Source organism: Peromyscus maniculatus, chromosome 14 (assembly GCF_049852395.1).
Source record: "Peromyscus maniculatus bairdii isolate BWxNUB_F1_BW_parent chromosome 14, HU_Pman_BW_mat_3.1, whole genome shotgun sequence".
NCBI lineage: Eukaryota > Metazoa > Chordata > Mammalia > Rodentia > Cricetidae > Peromyscus > Peromyscus maniculatus.
Window position 1 is genome coordinate 74002863 of NC_134865.1, and position 21938 is coordinate 74024800.

General features: G+C 54.3%; 1 protein-coding gene across 5 annotated transcripts in view; it reads right to left on the reverse strand.

Annotated features, from left to right (window-relative positions):
* Positions 1 to 790: 790 nt before the first annotated feature.
* The window catches only part of Itpk1 (inositol-tetrakisphosphate 1-kinase), a 145342-nt gene continuing 124194 nt past the window's right edge, over positions 791 to 21938 (reverse strand). For 3 of the 5 annotated variants that reach the window (XM_006990894.4, XM_076551286.1, XM_076551287.1), the window contains 5 exons: positions 21500 to 21540; positions 17970 to 18135; positions 12934 to 13001; positions 7011 to 7173; positions 791 to 2608 (listed from right to left, as the gene is read on the reverse strand). In XM_006990894.4, coding sequence (XP_006990956.1) covers positions 2250 to 2608; positions 7011 to 7173; positions 12934 to 13001; positions 17970 to 18135; positions 21500 to 21540 — 797 coding nt within the window. In that variant the 3' untranslated portion in view covers positions 791 to 2249. Of the gene's footprint in view, positions 2609 to 7010; positions 7174 to 12933; positions 13002 to 13348; positions 13751 to 14125; positions 14252 to 17969; positions 18136 to 21499; positions 21541 to 21938 lie in introns of those variants that run through there. The other 2 variants (XM_016009168.3, XM_042261083.2) reach the window with 2 other exon arrangements.

Genomic DNA, 21938 nt, shown 5'->3' on the forward strand with positions numbered 1-21938 from the left:
CCATCCTTTAAGGTAGGGTCTCTCCCTGAACCTGGGCTCGTCTTTCCTTGGCTAGGCTGGAAGCCAGCAAGGCCCAGTGGTCCCCCTGTTCTATCCCTCCACTCTTGACCTGGAGTTAGAGGAGAGCACTGGATGCCTGGCTTGTTACATGGGTGCCAGGCTCTGAACTCCAGTCGTCGTGATGGCACAGCAAACATCCTCAACCACTGAGCCATCTCCTTAGTGTCCCCATCAACCCACTGGGCTTTTGACTTGCTGTGGAGCCTTCTTAGCAGCTTCAGAGAGATGCTCACTCAGGGTGGGGCTCATGGGGATAGCCCCCGAAATAGCTGAGGGTTTGGTGGATCCAATTCTGCAGGCTAGCCTCCCCATGGTACGGGGCAAATCTAGACACTTCTGTGACACCAACAATGACCCAGACCCAGAGCAGACCCCACTCATCTCCCTTGGTGAGGACAGACTCCAGCAGCTAGTGCTTCGTAGTGTCATGTTTGTGAAAAGTCACATTTCTGCATTATTAAAGCATCTGCAAGCATGTGGCCCCAGGTCCCTGCTCCCATTTCTACTCCTGGAAAAGCGAACTGCCCTCAATACCCGCATGGAGCCCTGTAGAAATGGTGCATTGCCAGAAGGTAGTTACCTGGCAGTGTGACCCTGGGGAGAAAGGAGCTCTAGGGAACGGGATACTGCCTCCACCCTGCCTGCTGACAAGGCAGAGACTGGGAATTCTATTCTGAAAAGCCAATGGTGCCTTATCAAACATCTTTAATGACTGTGACCACGTATGAGATGTAGTTTGATCTCAGTAGTTTATTCTGGAGACAAAGCAGTGCGAGAGCCGGTCACACTTCCCACCCCCTGAATTCAGGGCAGGCCTGGGAAGGCGACATACAGACATCATCAGGTTCAACACTCAGGTCCTGTAAACGTGGTTAGTCCTGGGGTTCTGTTTCCAAGAAAGCCAACCAGCTCCTCCTTGCCCAAAGGATGCCCCACCGTGGTCCCACTTAGTAGCCTCCCTAGGGCTGCTGGGTGCTTCCTCTAGTGTCCTCCATCTTCTTGGACCTAAGGACAGTCCAAAGGCCTAGTTCTCTTCGCAAAGTGAGCGGATATCTTAAGACACAAGATCACCCTTGGGGGTCCTGGGCTGCTCACCCAGGGTTCCACAGGCGTCCTTTCCTGTGGGCTTTGGGGCCAGTGAGTAGTCTGCCAGCTGCTGTGGGGACAGAGCGAGTCTGGAGTGAGGCACAGCTCCCTTGGGGGCCTGCCTGGTGCTCGGTGCAAGGGACTTGCCATGAACACTGCGCTGGGCCTGGCTGTACCAGGAGGGGCTGGTGTGCGTGTACAGGAGCAGCCCTATCGGCAGCCTCCTCTCACCCAAAAGGCGGGACCCAGATGATGGCACAGAGCAGCAGGCATCCTCGTGGGCTAGAACACTAGGTCAGCTCTTCAGTTCTCTGTCTCAGGAGCCACCCCGAAGACTCATGGAATGATTTGTTCAAAGTCCCAGCACACATCCTGGGTCCTGACAGACCCCTGGACTCCTAGCCAGGCGACCTCCCTCCTGGGTCCCAGTGAGCAATAGACAGGGTGGAGAGGATGGTGGCCTGGGGCATTCCACAGAGCCAGTGAAGACTGCCAATAGCTAAGGGGCTTTGGCTCCGCCCACAGGAAGCTTCTTTCCCCTTCCCACAACCCAGAGCCTCAGCACAGAGCTCCCAACTGCCAGCTTTGGAGGAGACCACATCTGGGGAAAGAGGGACAGTGAGGTCTGGGTGTGGGCAGAGGTGGAGAGGGGAGGAACAGGGAAAACGTTCGTCCTTTTGCCTGTTCAGCTGCAAATAGCCTGGCCAGACATGGGCCTCCATCCGGGGTGCCCAGAAGGCTGGCCCACAGCAGCCATGAAGACAGACAGACATGCATACATACACTTGCATGACAACCACACACACAACATGCACACGCCCCACTTCACATTCAGACCTAGTGTTGAGAACACACGCGTGTGTAAACTCAGTGAGGAGATCTGCACAGCAGGAGTTAGGCGGCATCCTCAAGGCTGGACCACTGGTGTTCTGCTCCGTCTCCCCCCATCATTCCGATCATAACATCAGAAAATCAGGTAAAAAATTAAAACAGAGAAGCATCAGATCACCGGGAATTCTTAGTAGTGTTTCCCGTTGGGAGCTGCTGGCCCAGTGGGTGTGTTCCACGCTCTGCGCCGCCCCTCTGGGTCCTGGGCTCTGTGGCTACTGTGAGGAGGCCTTGGTGGCCAGGGAGGCCACGCAGTGCTGCTGGAAGCTGGGGGACACACCGGTGGTGCAGCCAAGTCTCTGATGCGGCAGCTTGGCAGAGGCGCCGGCACCCAGGTTGCCTGCTTCGGGCTCAGTCTTCCAGGGGGTGTCCTGGCCCTTCATGCTGCTGCAGCAGTCAGGGCTGGCACTGCACGTCCGCTCACCAGCCAGGCTACCGGCCTGGTCCGCCAGAAGCCTGTTGTGCCTCAGCGGGGCCACTTCCTCCGTGGCAGCTCCGCCTGTGCTCTGGCCTTGCAGGACTGTGGCAATGTGGTTCAGAAGGTCGGTAAAGAACTCGCTCACACCCTCATAGCCTGGAGATGGAGAGACAGAAGGTAGTGGGTATCAGCCCAGGAATAGGAGGGGAGAAAGAAGCAGAAATCATGGGCTCCTTGGGACTTGGGGAAGCACTTTCAGTATCGAAGGGTGGTGGGAGTCACAGAGGCTGGTGCACATGGTCCACAGGGCTGGCCCCAGACTGTTGTCTGTTCCCTGGGTGTGGGAAGTCCCACAGCGCCAGCTGATAAAGATGAATCTTGTTTTTATTGGGCACCGCCCTGGCTCATCCACTGCTATAGTCTAGGTAAGCAGTGCGCTTTCCAAAGTCCATGTCCTCAGCTCAAGGAGCTGTTGGGAGGTGGTAGAAGGGCCTAAAAGATCATCCAGTCATTTCAGACACGCCTTCTCTCCCATCAGGTAACCGGTGTCCTCTGCCAGTGATTCCTCATAATATCTGCCCTGTCATAGGCTCACATCAATGGGGCGAAACCATCACGGACTGAAACCTTCAAAACTCAAATAACCTTTCCTCTTTAAGCTGATCATTGGGTATTTTGTTACAGTAACAGGAAACTGAGGAGCGTAACCATCCAACTCTGATGGGATGTACAGTCAGAGATGGCCATGCCAAAGTGTGTTCCTCATACACTTACTGACAAACTGAGTCTGACCTCAGACCTGGGTCCTGGCCACTGTATCCTATCTTGAACCTCAGCGTTCTTGTCCACACAACAACTGGAGAGCAGCTCTCACAGTGCAGACTCCTGGGAGCACCACAGGAGGGCTAGACATGGGTGGGTCTGACCCGGCGGCCACAGACCACACCAAATCTATTCCCTCTCACCCTAAAACACCTCCAGGGATGCTATCTGTGCCCCAGGCTGAGGATCAGCACCTACGAACAGACTGCCAAGGCCACCATCTGTGGCATAAAAACACACGTTAACCACCTGGGAGAAGAACACACTTTTATACACGCACTCATGCACGCATGCACACTGCAGGTGCAAATACCAGCAGAGTCCCCAGGAATTACCCAGCAGGCTTCAGAGTCAGGGTGAGGATTTGTTGACTCCCAACAAACCACTTCCAAAGAGATCTGAGGCAAGATCTCCTCTCACCTGCTCGGAATGATGTGCCTAGGTTAGAACTGGTACTATACTATCGGTACAAGCTGAGGTGGCACTGTGTGGGGCCAGGCCACTGGGCTGCCTCGTATTATTTGGCAAACCACCCTGTGATTTTGAGGAAGCCTGAAGCAAGGGCGCTCATGGTAAAGCTAATAAAGTGGCCGGCAAGCAGCACACCATGGCAAACGTCAATGCCATCTTTACCACTCTGTCTCCAGGATACATGTGGAGATGAGGGATTGCCAACCATGACGGGGAAGATGACGATGCCACCATGCTGGTGTTCCTAGGGTGTCAAAAGTGCCAACCACTGGGCCGTGACCTTCATGTGCCTTTGCTCACTGCCCACGTTCCTCAGTCCATCTTATAGGGGCCTTGAGGGCTCTGCAAGGCCCCAGGTCACAGAGCTCCTACTTGACAGAACTGTGATAGATCCAGATCCTCTGATCTTGTCTGTTTTTAGTACCTAGTACTGAGAGGCCCCACTGCGGGACCCAATATCCTGCTGGCCCTGGGAATGAGGGCGAAGGGCAGGGCAGACGTGGGTCTAGGTATGATGCAGGGAGGAGTACCAGGACCCAGTCGGGTTGCTAAGAAACCAAGGAGGCTACTCCCTAGTAACCACTCCTGCTTTTGCTCCCAGGTGAGGCCCAGGGGACCAGGTAGACTAGATCGGAGAGCGAGGGGAAACTTCCCAGAGCATAACAGAGTCACCTCCTTGGGGGCCTTTGGTAAACAGGCTGAGGTAGGTCGGTGTTTGCCAGCCTGGGAAGTGATAACTAGCAGGGCAAGGTGGCAGCTCCAAGCCCAACACTATGCCAACCTATCTGTCTGCAGCATGGGAAATGCTGCCATTTGTACAGAAGAGAAAGGAGGGGCAGAAGTACGGTTGCCTAGACCACCAGAGTGAAGAAGCGGGCCACGATCGGAACCCTGGCGTTCTAAGTCATCAACGGCCTCAGTCAGTGTGAGGGCTCTGGACTCATGGGTCCTAGTCCTGGGGGGACTGTAACCATGGATAAGGTCCTTTGGCTCCCGGCATCACCTCTCATGGGCGAGCAGAGATCACAGCAGCTTTCCCATGCCACAGAACATGGCAGGGCCAGTGGCTCAAGCTGCTCCTGCCTCTCAGGCTTCCTGATCTCAAAAGCTGGGTGCTTTGACAGAGCTACCACCTACCCCAGTGCCCCACGGGCTTCCCACGTAGCCCCAGAACCAAGCCCCTGCCTCTGCTGGGCCCAAAGAGCTGGCTCTACACCACGGGTGGTACACCAAGCTACCTCCCAGACACCAGCCCCTCTCTGCCTGAGGCCCCTGGGACCATCAGTATCAGGCCCATCTGCTTTGGCTGGGCTCAGCCTTATCAATCTGGTAGCCACACACCCAACCCCATGCCCCAGTGCACTGGGACAAGCCAGCTCTTGGCTCCCCTGACAGAAGACTCAGTTCACACTGGTTCTCAGTGACTGTCTCCCCGAACACACAAGAGGCTCTCCTGTCTTTAGGAGGATACATATAGTTGTCTGAGCTGGGAAGGGCTGCCCATCACCAGTGGAAGAGTGTATCCCCCTCCTCCCAAGGCTTTTTCAGTGGCCCTGTCACCTCCCTCCACCCAGTAGTGGGCTGTGTGTGCTCTTGGATCACCCCACATCTCCTCTTCATCTTTATGATGCTCCTGATACAGCAATCCCCTCACTCTACACTCTGGCGGACCTCAAAGGTCCCACCACCTACACCCAGGGGTTGAGAAACTCAGTGGGCTGGGTCTGAGCATGTTGGCTGGACACAGGCCTCAGAAGCTCCCCCCTGACCCTGTCCGGTCCCATTTCATCCCTCCTGGTACCCAACTGGTCCACCTTCAGAGTCAGTTCCTCCCCTTTGCTGAACTCTCTCTGGCATCCATGCATGACAGAGCAGCCACCAGCGGCTCCACCTTCCATCTTCTTCCTCTCAACTGTGGTGGGAGCTCTGAGAGCAGGAAGTTCAGCCCCTGGCGGATGTCAACTGAATGACAGATGGAGTTGTTGGGCTCTTTGGGGTCCCTAGTTTCCTGCTGCGAGCTGTGATGCTATAGAGTGGCTCACATACTCCCCGTATTCTCTGAGGGTTAAGGAGATATAAGGACTGAGTACCCAGGATGCTTGGGCCTGGTGAGGTGGTTTCCTGGCCACTCATGCCCCTGGGCAGCAAGGGGGAGATTGCTATTCTTCCACATCAAGAAAATGAAGAACAACCAAGAACACTACATTCCCAGCTACTCAGGAGGCTGGAGGGGTAGGGGTGGTTATGAGCTGGGAGCTTGGGGCCAGCCTGAGGCAGGGATACCTGGGTGTGGAGAAGTCCAAGGCCCTGCTCTGGGGCCATGGAGACCCAAAGCTAGACTCTAACTCTTTTACATCTGATCCCCCAACCCCACCCCAGGATTCTGGGACAGGGTCTTGTTATGTAGCTCTGGATGACTTTAAACTCATGGCAATCCTCCTGCCTTAGCCTCCCAAGTGCTGGTAGAATTCTACACTTCTCAATTCCAATGATGATGCGGGATCTTAGGGTCTCCAGAGCACACAAGGAGCTTTTGAGCGCTGGCTGTGGACATTATACCTGCTCTCCCCGCCAGCCCAAGGGGTCTAGGCTAGGGCTCAGTTGGTGGTATTCCCCAGGACCCCTGACTGAGCAGAGACTGAGGGATATTCAGTGGAGTGAGGCTCCAAGCCAGAGCTTCCCGGGGCTCCAGCAGGGCGCAGGGAGGGGATGTAGTGTGGGGCCTTGGTGGCAGCAGGCATTATAATGGGGAATGGTGCGGCAGGGCTTGGGCCTGGCTCTCAGCCTTGCAGCTCAGGACAGTGGAACCAGCACTTGCTCAGGAGGAGCTGGCCCTGCCGTTACATGCTGTGGGACCTCAGAAGAGGGCTTCCACTGGAGGGGACTCAGTTTCCCTACCTGTGGATGATAAGGGGTTGAGTCTTTTCCAAGTTCCTTTTAGCTCTTTGGGTCTAGGAGGGCCAGTGGGATGGACTGATTAGGCCAGTCACGGCTGAGGCTGACGGCAGTATCGAAAGATGGGATGAGAGAATACAGTGCTGTGGAGTGCCTGGGCGTGGCGTCTCCCTACAGCTAGACATCAGGGGCTTCACTGCTCTTTACATCTTAAGAGCGGAGACTGCAAGAGGCTAACACTTGCCCTAGGCCCCAGAACGAGGAGGGGCTCTTCCGTCCCCAGCCAAGCTGACTCGTCGTCCCCACCCCTCTGAAGATACCGGGTAACCAGGGGGTCACCAGTGCAGGGTCACCCGGCCCTGTTGCTCACCTGGAAAGGCATTGACATCAATGACAGCATGCTGCCCAGTCTGGTTATTAATGATGATGTCAATTCCAAAAAGTGACACTCCAAGCGCCTGCCGCAGAGCCCGTGACAGTTCCCGGATGACCTCATCACTTGGCCGTTCGAACACGCCCTCGATCTTGTCCAGCTGCCAACGCAAACACAAGTCAGGCTTTTGTGACTAGGGTACTAGACAGAGTGGACCCCTCTCATGAGGGGACCTGCCGTCCTTCTGGTCAGGAGGTGGATCCAATCCCCCATGGTCCAAGCCTGCCAGGACCTGGAGGCACCGGTGCATGAAGCAGGGTGCTTAGCGCCCAAGCACTCCTGAGGCTGATATCAGGATAGAGAGCCAGAGGCTGGTCCAGGGTCACAGAAGCTGGTCATCCAGGGCAGGATTTGGATCCCCGATTTTCAGTTTTGAAAGCCCAATCCTTTCAGGAGAGAGGAAGGAGATAGTCTATTATGGAAGCAGACAGTAAGGTAAAGAGGACATTGGGGCCAGAGCTTGAAGGCAGAGAAGATTGGGAAACAGCCAGGTACAGATGAGGTATACGAGGGGTACTAACCAGTACCTTGGAACCACACCATAGTTGCCGGCAGCCTATAGGAGTGAGGCTGAGGGCCTACGGAACCCAGGAAGCCATGTGCTTCTCTCTTCCCAGCTGTGATGAACTAAGTGTTGGCAAACAACATCATCCCATCCCACGTGACCTGGGCTTTCCCAAAGGCGCTGCTGGCTGATGCTCTTGTCTGACTCTAAGCCCAGCTTCCGGCTGTGTTCTCCACAGGCCTCTAGTCCAGGTCTGCCCACCCAGTCCACGACATCTCCAGTGCCACATGTTTTCTGCTCTAGTGTACATGCTCTGGGAAAGACATGTGTCCCTACATACAGTCCTTGGCCAAGGGCCTCTGAGGAAGAGAAATGAGGCCCAGGGAGGAATTGTGGGGTGAGGATATGGGTTCAAATCCCACCAGAGATTTCTCAGCTCTGTGGACTTGGGGAAAGTACCTGACCTATGCCTCTATTTGCTCATCTGTACAATGGAATTAGGCCTCCATCTTAAGCCTGCTGGGAGAGACCCAGGGGTGGGGTGGGGGGAGGTGGAAGGGGATGGTAACTGTACAGGTCTGGCTATGAGGAGGTGTAGCTCTTTTGGTTTTTCGAGACAGGGTTTCTCTGTATAGTTTTGCGCCTTTCCTGGTGCTCGCTTTGTAGACCAGGTTGGCCTCGAACTCACAGAGATCCGACTGGCTCTGCCTCCTGAGTGCTGGGATTAAAGGCGTGCGCCACCACTGCCCGGCGAGGTGTAGCTCTTGAATACAAGGACACAGACTACACGGCCTCCTGTTGAAGTCAGTCACAATAGGGTGCACACTAGCTGCCAATAAGTATTGAGTTCCGGGGGAAAGGGTGGGTTGAAGCCAAAGTGGAAAACGAAATGGCTTGCGTCTCAGCAGGGAAAGGCTCTTACTACCATGTTTGGTGATCTGAGTCTGAACCCCGGCACCCACATGGAGGAAAGAGAGCAAGCACTGACTCCTGACAACTGTCCTGGGACCTCCACACACAAAAATAAATGAATAAATTATAAAAAAAAAATTTCTTAAGATGGGCAGAAGTGGTGAATGCCTTTAATCCCAGCACTCGCACTCGGGAGACAGAGGCAGGTGGATCTTTGTAAATTCAAGGCCAGCCTGGTCTACAGAGTAAGTTCTAGGACAGGCTACAAAGAGAAAGCCTTTCTCAAACAACAACAAACAAACAAACAAACAAAAAACAGCAACAAAAACAACAAAAGGTTAAACATGGAATACCTTAAGACCCAGATACTCATTCTAATGTTAAAAAAGGGTTCTCAGACAGACCCTTGGACACCAATGGTTAACTGCAGCACTCTTCCAGTGGCCAAAGGTTCCAGACAGCCTAAATATCCATTAGCAGACAAATGGACAAACTGTAGCTTATCCACACAGAGAAATGTGGTTTGAATCCATGCAGATGGAGGTAAGACCCGAGATGGACAGGGGCTAGGGTCGTAAAAATGGAGATTGAGCACTCATGGGAACAGGGTGAAGAAAACGGTTTGGAAATATAAAAGTCTGTCTATATGACATTGGGAGTGTGATTGTTGCTTCTAAATTGGTCACTTAGGGGCTGGAGAGATGGCTCAGCAGTTAAGACCACTAGCTGCTCTTACAGAGGACCTGGATTTGGTTGCCAGCATCCCCACGGAATCCGATGCCTTTTTCTGATATCTGTGGTGCACAGGCATGCGTGCAGTCAAAATATTCATACACACACAATGAAAATAATTAAATCTTAAAAAAACTTTAAAATATTTATACATGTGGATTTTTATCTCAATTTTAAAAGCACAGAAAATGTTGAGTGTGATACTGCATACCTTTAATCCCAGCACTTGGGGTAGAGGCAGCTCTGTGAGTTTAAGGCCAACTTGCTTTACATAGAGAGTTCCAGGCCAGTCAGGGCTACAAAGTGAGACCCTATCTCAAAGCAAGACAACTGTACTGGCTAGTTTTATGTCAACTTGATATAAGCTAGAGTCACCAGAGAGGAGGGAGCCTCAATTGAGCAAATGCCTCCATAAGACTGAGCTGTAGTCAAGCCTGTAAGCATTTTCTCAATTAGTGATTGATGGGGTCAAGGCCCAGCTCATTGTGGGTGGTACCATGCCTGGGCTGGTGGTCCTGGGTTCTGTAAAAAAGTGGGCTTAGCCGGGCGGTGGTGGTGCACACCTTAAATCCCAGCACTCAGGAGGCAGAGCCAAGTGGATCTCTGTGAGTTCGAGGCCAGCCTGGTCTACAGGGTGAGATCCAGGACAGGCACCAAAACTATACAGAGAAACCCTGTCTTGAAAAACCAAAAAGAAAAAAAAGAAAAAGAAAGTGGACTGAGCGAGACAGTAAGCAGCACCCCTCCATGGCCTCTGCATCAGCTCCTGCCTCCAGGTTCCTGTCCTGTTTCAGTTCCTGTCCTGACTTCCTTTCATGATGAATTGTGATGAGTAAGCCAGATAAACCCTTTCTTCCCCAAGTTGCTTTGGTCATGGTGTTTCATCACAGCAACAGTATCCGTAACTAGGACAACAACCAAATAAAAAAGCCCTGGTCACTAATACAAAGGATCTTAAAATAGACAGTAAGGAATTTCCAGACATGTACTGAGCAGGGACAGACACATGGGCTCCATCCATGCCCTGCCGGTCAGGAGAACAGCAGGGCCCCTCCACTTGAAATCCTGGTGTCCAGTGCCTGACCTAGGGGAAGTATTTCCTCAGGGGCAGCCACCATCTGGCTACAATGGGCACTGCCTGAGTTTCCTGGTCACTCGGGTTAGTGGCTTGGCCCAGCCCATGGTCCCAAGCAAGTCACAGATCAGCCTCGGCCTTCCTGTCTCTACTATGTGGCCCTGATCTGTCACATGGCCCTCCTGGACCTTGTTTTGCCACCCCAATAAATAGGCTAATAAAAATACCTAGGCTGTGAGGCTCGGCTGAAGACTGCTGAGCTGATGGTATCTGAGGCTCAGGGTACAGGGGCTGGGCGCAAGGCCGCCCTCGCCGCTGCCCGTTAGAGAGCCCCATGACATGCTGTTTATAAAAGTACTTTCTCAGCTCAGCTGAAGAATCTCAGAAATCCTTCCAAAGCCATTTGATTATCCGAAACCAAACAGCCGGCCTCGGACTAGATAAAGGCATAGAAATGGGCCCGTGGATCCAAGCCAATTGAGCTGTGGGGTTCTGGGAAAGAAGGAAGGGAAGAGTCGAGCAGGTGCTCCTGTGGGCTGACCTGGTGACCTCAACCCCTACTGCAGCTGACACTAAACTTACAGAGGTACACATCGGACACAGGTACTCTGGGGCACGATGAAGAAACTGAGGCTCAGGTCAGACCTCAGGCAGGTCCTCTTCCCTTCCCCATTACAGGAGTGCTGGGGATGGGTCCCAGGGCCATGTTTGTGGATGACCCAGGGGCCTGCCACTGAACTACATCCTGGGAGTCTATGCTTAATAATCCCCTGAACTGGCTCTCAATGGTGAAAGGAGTTTGGGGTCTAAAAGTGGAGGGAGAAGCTGGGCCCATTTCCAAAGGCATTGTCTGGGGATGAGGTGGGGCCTTCAAGGTTAACAGAGGTTTCTGCTTGGCACTCTTTGGGGTAGAAGATGATGATGTCCTGGCCACTGGTTCCTGGGAATAGAATCAACTGCCAGTCCAGCTTGAAGGTGTTCCTGGAGGGTGACATCCGCAGAGAAAAGGTTGTGCTTGTCATTCTGCATTCTTTTCATCAGTTGTCAGCTCTGAAGGGTTCCATGTGGTGGGGTGGAAGTTTGGAGGCTCACAGGTCTTATATGTAGGGGGGACCCTGTTGTGTTTAGGTGGACCCTTTCCATTTTTTCAAATACAGAAACAGGCCAGTGGCCAATAGGTGACGAATCAAGAGGGTGACTTCAGGTGGCTCACTGCTTCTAACCCTCAAAGCATCCCTCTGGCACTGGCTAATGGCCCCAGTGGCCAGTTGTCCTGTACTGTGCAAGGACACCATCAAAGACAGCTCCTCAGGAATCCTGTGGAAGGTCAACTCCCCTCTGCCACCCTGTTGAGCAGGGTTTTCATGGCCTGGTGGGATGTCCAGGGACCCTGACACGTGGAGAAGAAAGCCTTCCCCCATATAAGGTACTACTTCTGTTTCTCTGTGTGCACAGGCAGCTTTTGTGGGCCTGGTGGTCCGGGTGGAGGAAATGGCTCAGTGTGTACAGGTGCGTGCTATGCTACGTCTACAGTCCTGAATTCAGTCATCAGAACACACACAGGCGGGACGGAAAGAACCAACTCTATAAAGCTGTCCTCTGACTTCCACACCCATGCATATGCGTGCACGCACACACACATCATGCGTGCCCACATCATGCACACACAAATAATAAACATTAAAAAAAAATCTGGTGCATTTATCAATATCCCAAGGGACATGGGTGTCCTTCCAGGTCCCTGTCAATGCCATGCTTTATTTCTTAGCATACAGTTGCATCTTCAAAGGAAACATAAACAAGCAACTAGCCGAGCTAGTGGCGCATGCCTTTAATCCCAGCACTCGGGAGGCAGAGGCAGGCAGATCTGTGAGTTCAAATCCAGCTAAAGCCACACAGTGAGACCCAGTCACAAACAAAAAAGGAACTGCCGGGCTGCTCAAGACAGTGGTCAGGAACACGAGGCCAGGCCAGGGCCCTGAAACCAGACACTGGCAGCTTCTGTTATTGAGTCCAGTCGGGAGAGGAAGAAAGACCCACCCAGAGCTCGTAGAACAGCTGGCTGCACTTCAGGAGAGCAGGAAGCCAGCAGAGGCTCTGAGTTCAGAGTGTGGCAGGAAGCCACTGGAGGTCAGACTTTGGGCTGGGGCGGGGAGGGGACAGAAGGCTGTGGCCCTAAGGTACTTTATGTCACTAGCAAGGAAGGATATTTCTAGAAGACTCAACTTTGCAGTCCGACAGGTAGAGATCAAATCCCTGCTTGCCCGTGCGCACTCGGTTGGTGACATCTCCAAGCTGGACATCCTTTCTGGGAAGCTGCTGGACGGCCACTAAGCCCTCCGCTAAACCTGACATAGATGTTCACTAAATACCAGCCATGCTGTCAAGAGTGAGGACGCCTCACGGGAGAGCTGCCTCACTGTCAGCAGTCCCCGCCAGGCCCACTGTGCTCCCACACACGCGGCTGTGATGCCCACCGACATGACTGGGTGGGCCTGTTATCTGGGGACAAGGGTCCTTCCTGCTACCCTGGCCTGCCAGACAGCCCAGCTGGGGACTCCACGGGGAGATCACACTCTTATCCAGGCTCAGACTCCGGTGGCCTCATGCCAGGCCATCATGGCGAAGAGACATACCTCCGTGAGGACCGATGAAGACTCTGGCTTTGACACGTTGTGGCTGTTGAAGAAGATGGACTCCCGATCTGAAAAGACAGACATGGGGCGAATTAGACCTGGAGACGGCACCACCGACACCAGGGGGCAGCACCACCCCAGTCACGCTCTAGGTGGCCTCTGGCTCAGCCGCAGAAGCAGCCCAGGGCTCTGGGGGAGCTAGGCACCCACAGCTGCATCACAGATCGATGTGTGCCCATCAGGACCCCAGTTTCAATTTGTCATCCCACATAGAAATGAGCGGTTTACTGGGACACCTCCACTACCGTCTTAGAGCACCACATGTGGGTTTCCTTAGCACCTAAGGCTGGGCAGGCCATATGCACAGGAGGCTGGGAAGAGAAGGGGCAAGAGAAGTGGCCGTGCACCCAGATATCCAAGGTCTGTCCTGAGGGAAGAAGCCTAGCAAATGCCATTGGTCCCGGTGTCCCCAGTCAGGTGGCATCGGCCTGTGAGCTTAATAGACAAACGGTTCTTTTGGTTCCCAACTACTTAATAGGAACCCGAACAAAGGCTTTCATAGGCTCACCCAGGAAAGCCTTGCAATGTCCCAGTCTCCTCCACTCCACACATGTCCTGTTCCACAGCTGCCGCCACCCACCATCCCTCAGCCCCACTGGACACCAGAAGAGGCAGTTCAGTCCCAGGAATGTGATGGTGCATCCATTTATGCCCCCAGTACAAACGTCCTTGAGGTGTAAGGCATGATTGCTCCGCGGAGATGTAAGGTTGGCTGGACAGTTTGCAATGTTCTCAAGCACTTGGAAGCATGGACACGCTAGAGCAAGAATCACAAAACCACAAACCTAGGGGTTGAGTTCTGGCCATTACCCCCTCATAGCCCCACCCCCCACCAAAAATAGCACAGGGCCACTCTGGACTAGAAGCCCCCAAGGGGTCCTGACAACGCTTGCTCAAGTTCTTGCCAAAGAGGTGTCACGGACCCCACCCTGCAGGACCCAGTGATCATCCCTGGGACCCAGGCCCCCAAGCATTAGGACGGGATGGGCACTGGCTGAGGGCCTGTGTGCCAGGGCCCAGGTGCCTGTTGTGGCTGCCATGACCCCCAGAAGCTTCACGACTCTATGGCGCCATAAAAATCATGCACAAGGAAGTGATTCAGGCAGAGCCAAGCAGGCAGGCGCTGAAGTACCTGGCATCCTTCCCGCTAGCGGGGCACAGAGGCCCCTGGCCACCCCGGTGTGCCCGACAGTCCTCCCGCTGCTCCGACCAGAGCCAGTCCAGACGGGGGGCATGAGAGATGGTCCTGGGGAGGAGCCTGGGAAAAATAAACACCCTGCAGACTTGTGTCAAGCACGCCCACTGGTCCCTACTCTTGGGCACGAGTGAACCTTCAGGGGTGGCAGAGACGGACAGGCCAGAGGCTAGACCAGGGCTTCGTCACTTAGGATCCGGCCTTCTGGAGGTACTGCCCATCTTCTCCTCCTGGAGCCTCCTGAACTTGGAGTACCTCCCACCCAAGTCTCCACAGGTCCCCAAGAGCCAAGGCCAGAAGAGCAGAGCAGGCCTGTGGTGTGAGGACAGGCCCCCAGCAGCAGCAGGTAGATGCAGAAATGTTCTGGGAGGCTGGGAAGCCTGTAGGGGCCTGCAAGAAGTGCACATGGGCACTTGGCTGGTCTAGGAAGAGACAGAATGCCAGGGACTCGTGGTCCCACTACACTGGACAGAGTATGTCTCAACGGCTTCATATAGACAGACCATATGTACCGATATCTTCAAGGGAAACTGTCCTCTACCCCAACTGATACTGCTGGCCTGGGGTACTCTGGCCTAAGGATTACTAAGTAAGAGATGTCTCAGGCTGAAGCATAGGCCCAGTACCTCATCATGTGCCAACAGATGGCGGGAGTGTCATCAAGAGACCGAGGGGAGCTGAGATGGGTTAAAGGGGATCTCGTCCCAGCAAAGAGTCCTGGTGCCTGGCTCCCTAGGAAGCTTTAAGATGGCTGGTCCTGCTAACAGACAAGGGGGGCCTGGGCCTTGCTCCCTAACCTTAGTGACAAGGTGCTTGCCCCCAGGAGCACTGATAATTTGGGAGCTCCAGCCAGGGACTGCTGCTGGACTAGTCCCCCAAACACTCAGCATGGAGGCCACCCCCAACTTCCAATAAGAGTGGGAGGCCAAGGGGATGGTCACCAGGTGGTTTTGCTCTCAGGGGAAAAAAAAAGCAGACTCAAAAGGAGGGTGATGACCAGATTGGCTCAGACATCTCAGCAATGTAGGCTGTGCCCACACTGTTTTCAGCCTATGTGTCCAGTCTGCCATCTTTCCCTGTGGTGTAAGCCACCACCCTGTCACCACCTCTGTGGCCAGTACCTACCTGTAGCCTACCTGCTTATCCCTTCTCACAGGGCTCTCTCACCACCACCCCAACCTGGTGTCCCAGTACTTGCCTTTGTCCCCTGATGCCCTCATCTCCAAAAAAACTGGCCCTCCAGTTATGTCTCCCTTGTGTTATTCCTCACTGGAACACACACTGCTCGTGAACCTGCCTGGCCAGCTCCTGGCCGGTCCCCTAGCATACCACCCAGGGTGAGTCTATGGCATTTTCAATAAAAGCAGCATTTATGACTTCAGGCGTCCTGGAGTCAGCTCAGCACACTACAGAGCCAAGTTACCTGCATCTGCAAAGTCTCCTTGGAGAGCACAACCTCACCCACTCATTTGCATATCGCTCTCACCCTGCAATAGCATCAAATGACTGGGACAACCCTGGACATACTAAGTCATCCTTTCAAAGAAGCAAGAGGTACCACTCTCTACGTACCCTTAGGACTGGGAGGGAGAGGGGGAGTAGAGCCCTTACACAAAGCTGGGAGACCAAGGCAATGGGGCCCCAGGGCCAAGGTACAGGATGAAAGAGCATTAGGAAGGAGCCCAGAGCCATGAGAGTGTGAACCACAGGCAGAGAACATGAGCACATTCTTTGTATGTTCCTTAGTGGCTCTCTTAGTGAGAACTCCTTGGGTTCCGGTCCAAGTACTTGTAAGGTGCCATGGGCTAAATAGGGCACACATGTGACTTTGGACACTGACATGGAAAGGACAGAAATGCATGTGAGAATCAAGGGAGAACAGGAGTTGTGGGGTGAAGATGCCCTTGTCTATATCTCTTGTCCAGAACAACCCCAAGCCAGGAGACCTGTCCCCCGAGGTGGACATGGGAGGCTGAGGGACCTGCCCACATTATATGGCAGAGGCTGGAAGATTGAATGGGCTCTGGAAAGAAGCCAGAGCCCAAAGCCCCCTTCCCATCTAGTCAGGAGAAAGGGCTGCTGAAGCCTGAGGTCCTTTTGGTCAGACAAAGAATATGCAGGCCAAAGCTGGAACCATGCCACTTCTGGATCAGACAGACACACTGAAAGTCGCTCTGATCCCCAGCCCACCTCTGGATGTTATGCCTCAGGGTGCTTCGTGGCCTAGAAACAGTCACGAGAGAAGACACGTTGATGGGTTCCTGTCTTCATCATTCCTGGCTCCCAGTGCCAAGGCGGAAACTGGCCTAGTGCTTTACAACCAGGAAGAAGGAGAAGGAAGCAGGGAACAAACACGCTTTTGTGGGAGTAAGAAAGAAGATCAGACGCCAGATTTCATTCAGAGATGAAATGATTTGGTTAAGAAAGGAAAGGGCATGTCATAAGCAAGGCATAGCTGTGTGTGCATGTGCGTGTGTGTGCGCGCGCGTGCGCGTGTGTGTGCACGTGGAGGGGTACTGAGGATGGAACCCGGATCCTCCTCATGCTAAGAAATACTCTGATAGGCGAACAAATGTTTTGTAAAAATCTTAGACTCCTCTGCCCCACAGCCTGCAAGACTATCTCTTGGTGGTACCAGTGACCAGTGTCAGGATAGGTCTGTCCCAAACCACCTGGTCTCAGCGAGGAAATGAGAGGCCAAGTGCCTGCCCTCTACTGTGTTAGTGGAAAGGTAAGTGACCAAGAGAAGAAGGCTGGGGTGGGGTGGGGGAGACATGGGACGGGACAACAGGAGCTGCTGCAACAAGCCCCGAGGGATGGCCACATGCAGTCCTGGGCGCAGGGCCTTCCAGGGGCCTCGAGGAAGGCCTCCCCGGGGAATCCAGTGTCCAAGAAATCCTCAGAGAGAGAGTTATGCTGTTTCTAAAGGCACTGTCCTGACCCACAAACTTCTGGAACTTGTCTGAGAGGGGCACTCAGGACCACTGAACATTCTTTTGAGCAGCTCTGGTCAATACATCTTTAACTGAATGGTTCAAAACAGCTGGTGCCCAGGATGGATGGAAGGGAACATGGGAAGGGCTCCTCTACAGAGCCCAAGGCTGCTCTCCAGAGGGTCCCCTTCAAGACCCTCAGGGACAAGGAGTCATGCAAACACCTCTACCTCATGACATCTGAGGGACACCAGGACGCCACCCATCGATTCAGAGGACGGTCACTGTGGCACGGCAGGAGTGACTGTACCCACTGGGACCTGCCTGAGGACCCCCACAGGGATCTTTGTGACTCAGTAGCTGCTGCCTGCTTTGGAAACCCTGATACGCCTTGAGAGCTATGGAAGCCGCAGATAATTCAGACTCAGGGACCCCTTTTGGAAAGCGGAAGCGCTAGGCAAGGGTGGCATGCAGAGCAATCAGTAGTCACCTCCCTCCCTCCCTTCCCATATCCGGCTGGCCACATCCACCGTGGCATACTCCTCCTGAGCATCATCACTGGATGGGTCCAGGAAACTTCTTAGGGATAAGAAGCTTCCAGAAATTTGCTGGAGTTGGCAGTGTCTCTGAGGGTTGGAGCCCCACAGTACCTATGGCACATGGTCTATCATTGGTTCTTCAGGACCTTTTTATCGACCTTTTTATCCATCTATACAACCCTTTCAATTCAGGCCATCTCTCTCTAACCCAGGAATAACAAGGAATAGCAGGGGACAGACACTGGGTATCCATCCTGGCTCTGCCCCAGGGTCTGGCACAGAGTGACAATACCAGGGGCAGTAGATTACCTGACGTGCCCGCAGAGAAGTTTTTGAGTGAGGGCCTCTGGACCACTGTGTAGGACTCGCCCACCACAAACACCTTGTAGAGCACAGCATTGTGGTTGATGAAGTTCTGGACCACACAGGGGGGTTGGATGGCATTCAGGCCCTCCTGGTTGAATACAATGGCCATCTGTGGAAACAAAGACCAAGGCTCTGTCAGAGGCCATCAGCTTCCAGCCTCCAACACAGCGAGCAGCTTGTTACTTTCCTGGGCACCACCACCACGACCTCTCCCTGGCCCTATGACAAAGAGCTGGTGCCCAGGATGGACGGACGTGAGCATAGGAAGGGCTCCTCCACCAAGTTCAAGGCTGCTCTCCAGAGGGCCCCCTCAGGGACAATGAGTCCAACACTGAGGACTCCCAAACCAAGTTTCAAGGCAGGGTGAGTGGAAGAGTGGGAAGCTTATGCTGGGGGGGGAGGGGGGCTGGCATTGGGAAACCCCGTATCCACTGAGGCTGCCATACAAAACTCCTGAGAGCTTTATTCACTGCCATTCTAGGGGATGGGGCTCCCTAGGTTGGGTGTAACGCCACAAAGATCCAAGAGGGAAAGACAGGAAGCAGACGCTATGAGCCAGGAGTAGAAGGCCTTGGGTCAGAGTTCCTTCTTATAACATCACTGCAAGCACGGGTCCCCTGGTGTCATCCTCATAGTGCCTGAGGCGAGCACGCTGCCACACTTTTGCAGATAAAGAAACTGAGGCCCTGCACACTTCAGTGAGTGATCTACAGGCGAGGGAGAGGCTGGGTTGGAGTTGGGTCTGCCTGGCACCTCGCCATGCCCTCTCGCACAGTCACGTGACACACGGGGAACTAGAATACAACTCTGTCCTAGTCTCCATCTCCCCTAAGGACAAACATGCTGAAGGAGACTCTGAGGGGGGGCTGAGTGTGGGGGAAGGGCAACTGTGCCCTCTTCTATTCCACCACAAGGCTGGCTCTGGAGTCTGCCATGACCTGCCCCGAGGATGATGGGGCCCAGCCCACCTGAAGGAGTGGCTCAAGCTAAGTCACTACATGGCCAGGAAAGAGTCCAGGCATATTCTGTCTGCTAAGCAGGGCTAATGGGTCTGGACAGATGGCCACCTGAACCAATATGCGAGATGTCAGCCTCGCATCTGCTGTCACGGGGCACTCACTACCTTGTGCCCGAGGCTCAGCTGGGCAGGACAGAAGCTCAAATCCAAGCCCTGTGGAAAAACCAGTGTGCAATACATTGGGGGTGAGGGTGTCAGGAGATGTTCTTCCTACAAGAATGAGGGGACCAGTGTGGGAGGCAGCAAAGAGCACTGATTCTGTGGACCCCCCACAGGCCAAAGCCTCTGGTGTCAACACACACTACACAGCACACAACGGTCTAAGACCCTCTTGCCTTGCTATAGGCAATGTCCACCAGCAAATGTGGCCCCGGGGCTTTGCTGAGCTGTGGGTTACGTAGGTTCTTTAAGTGGGAAGGGAGGAAGAAATGACTCTGACTGCCCTGTGGAGCTCATGTGTGTGCACTGGCTTACAAATGCCCAGGGGTTCCAGGTCCATGGAAGCAAACAGGTCGGTGAGGGCTGACAATGGAGCCGGAAGAGGCAGAGGCATGGATCTCCAGGCTGGGACAGCAATGAGGACCCCATGAAAAGCCCCGTTTCCTGTCTACAGCCCTCTACACGCAGTCTCATCTCCGTCCTCACTGCTCTGATGTCACTGGGTATCCCCAAAAGTCAGGGGGTGCTGGGCCCCCACCCTGCCTACTCCACAGTGGGTATTCTCTGAAATGACAGACTTCCTGCTCCCATGTGCAATGGGTCTTCCTGTCCCCAAGGATGGGGTGCCCATTGCTGGCTGTGGACTGGGAGATCACCCGGTGCTGGGACAGCAACAGAGGACATGCATCCGCATATACCTGGGAGTCAGATGGCCTCCCTGCAGGGTGATGACCACACCTAGGGGTTGGAATGCCAGTAAGTCAACAGGGGCCTGCCCCAATCTGAATCCATAAACCCCATCCCAGAGTTCCTATAATAATCAAGTAATCACCAGGGGCCAGGTTCCATGGCAAGCGACACAAGAACTCCCTCACCCCATGACTGACTGTCAAACCCCCAATTATAAATGTGGGCAGATGCGCAGAGAGGCCTAGCAATTGCCTGGAGGTTCACAGCGGACAACGCACAGCACGGGCAGTGGTGCTGGCTCTGTGCTGTCCTGAAGCTGTGTCTCCTGGTCCCTCCTGGCTTGGTAGGGACAGGGAACAGCGCTGTGGCTGCTCTAGAGCCTGCCTGCCGCCTCCCCCCTTTACTCACGAGATGCACCTCGGGGTGCTGCTGCAGCTGGGAATCCAGGCAGCCAGGATACCCCCACATGGCTCTTGACCTTAGCAGACAGCTGCCCTTGCAGCTGGTGATGCTTTCCTTCCCATGGCAGGGCCACCCCCTGGCACAGCCTGTCCCCTGGTGTTCTGATACTGTTTATAGACATTTCCCCATAAACATCTGCCAGGAGACCAGAGTGACCTAGATCCGGCAAAAAGTCATGGTGTCTGGGCTTCCATTTTTAGTCTTCCCCTGGGGAGTCCTGGCAGCAGGGCTATCCAGGTAGGCTTTCCCCAAAGGGCCACTTAGCTCACCCTTGAGAATGTGAGGCCTTGGGGGCTAAGAAGACTCCAGGGACCCAAGGGTCCTCTGCATGCCTCTGCCCTTCTTGCCCCTGAGTCCTCACGTGCTTGTAATCCCATCATCCCCAGAGCATCGTCTCTCCAGAGACTCCGTTCTGGCATTGGGGAAAAGACTCCTTGACACCAAGGTCGGGAGGGCACCCATGCAGAAGGAAGGGTCTCAGCACACCGAAGGGGTGGGATCCACCCCCAAAACTCATCTGCACCAGCAGCAATGAGCCACTCCTCCCGAGAGCCTCTTTGGGAGTCCAGGCAGCACCTGTCACAGATGGACTGGAGGCCAGAAAACCAAGGACACATCGGCCTGGTGTGTCTTCCGTGGGATCTGCTACCAACTGCATGCGTGTCTCCCAAATCCTTATGTGGAGGACCTTAACCCCAGTGTGAAGGCACTGGCAGGTGGTAAGGCTTCGATGAGATCTCAAGGATGGGTTCCTTGAGAATCTCACCATCTCCCTTCACACACGTCTGCACACAGGCAAAGCAAGGCTTGAGGACGCACCAAGAGGGTGGCCGATGGCACGCTCTTCCCAGGACCAGGCTGTGGTCCTCTGAGCTGGGAGACGATGTCCGCTGTGTTAGGTGCCCAGCTGGAAGCCTCATCCTGGGCAGACTAAGCCAGGATCTAAGGGGGGGGGGGAGGCAGCCTTAGGAACAGGGACAGGGGTGAAGTGGAAGACAGGACAGAGCCAGAGTGGTTCTTCTGCTGACCTACACCCCCGGGGTGTCGCTACTCAGACCAGGACAGTGAGCAGCAGCAGGTATGGCTCTAGCAGGGCCCCAGTGAGGGCAATGGTGACGCGCGGATAGGAAAGTCTTCCACTCACCTCATGAGAGTTGGTGCCATGAGCCACTCTGGTTTTGCAAACTATGTGGGAGAGACAGAGAAGCAGAGAGGAATTAACAGGGCTAGCAACCACACAGCCAGACAAGGGGACTGGGGCCCTCGGATAGGAACCTCCCACCTTAGTATTAACCAGGCCCAGCCTTGCTTAGATCCTGATATTGCGTGAGACTGGGGGCATTTGGGGAGGTAAGGGACTCTTAAAGATGCCTTCAGCAAAAGGCAGAAAGGGCTGGTGGAAACTAAGGAGATGACAGTCGCTGTGTCAAGTAGTGTCCGTGCTCGGGTAACATAGACAGATATCCCCAGACCAGGGAGGAAGAGTTCCTTCCCCTCCACCTGCTAGGACCCTCTCAAGGTATGGGTAGAGGTGGGACCCAGGGCTGTGCGCGCTTCTTGGCATCCAGGGTCTTCAATCGCTT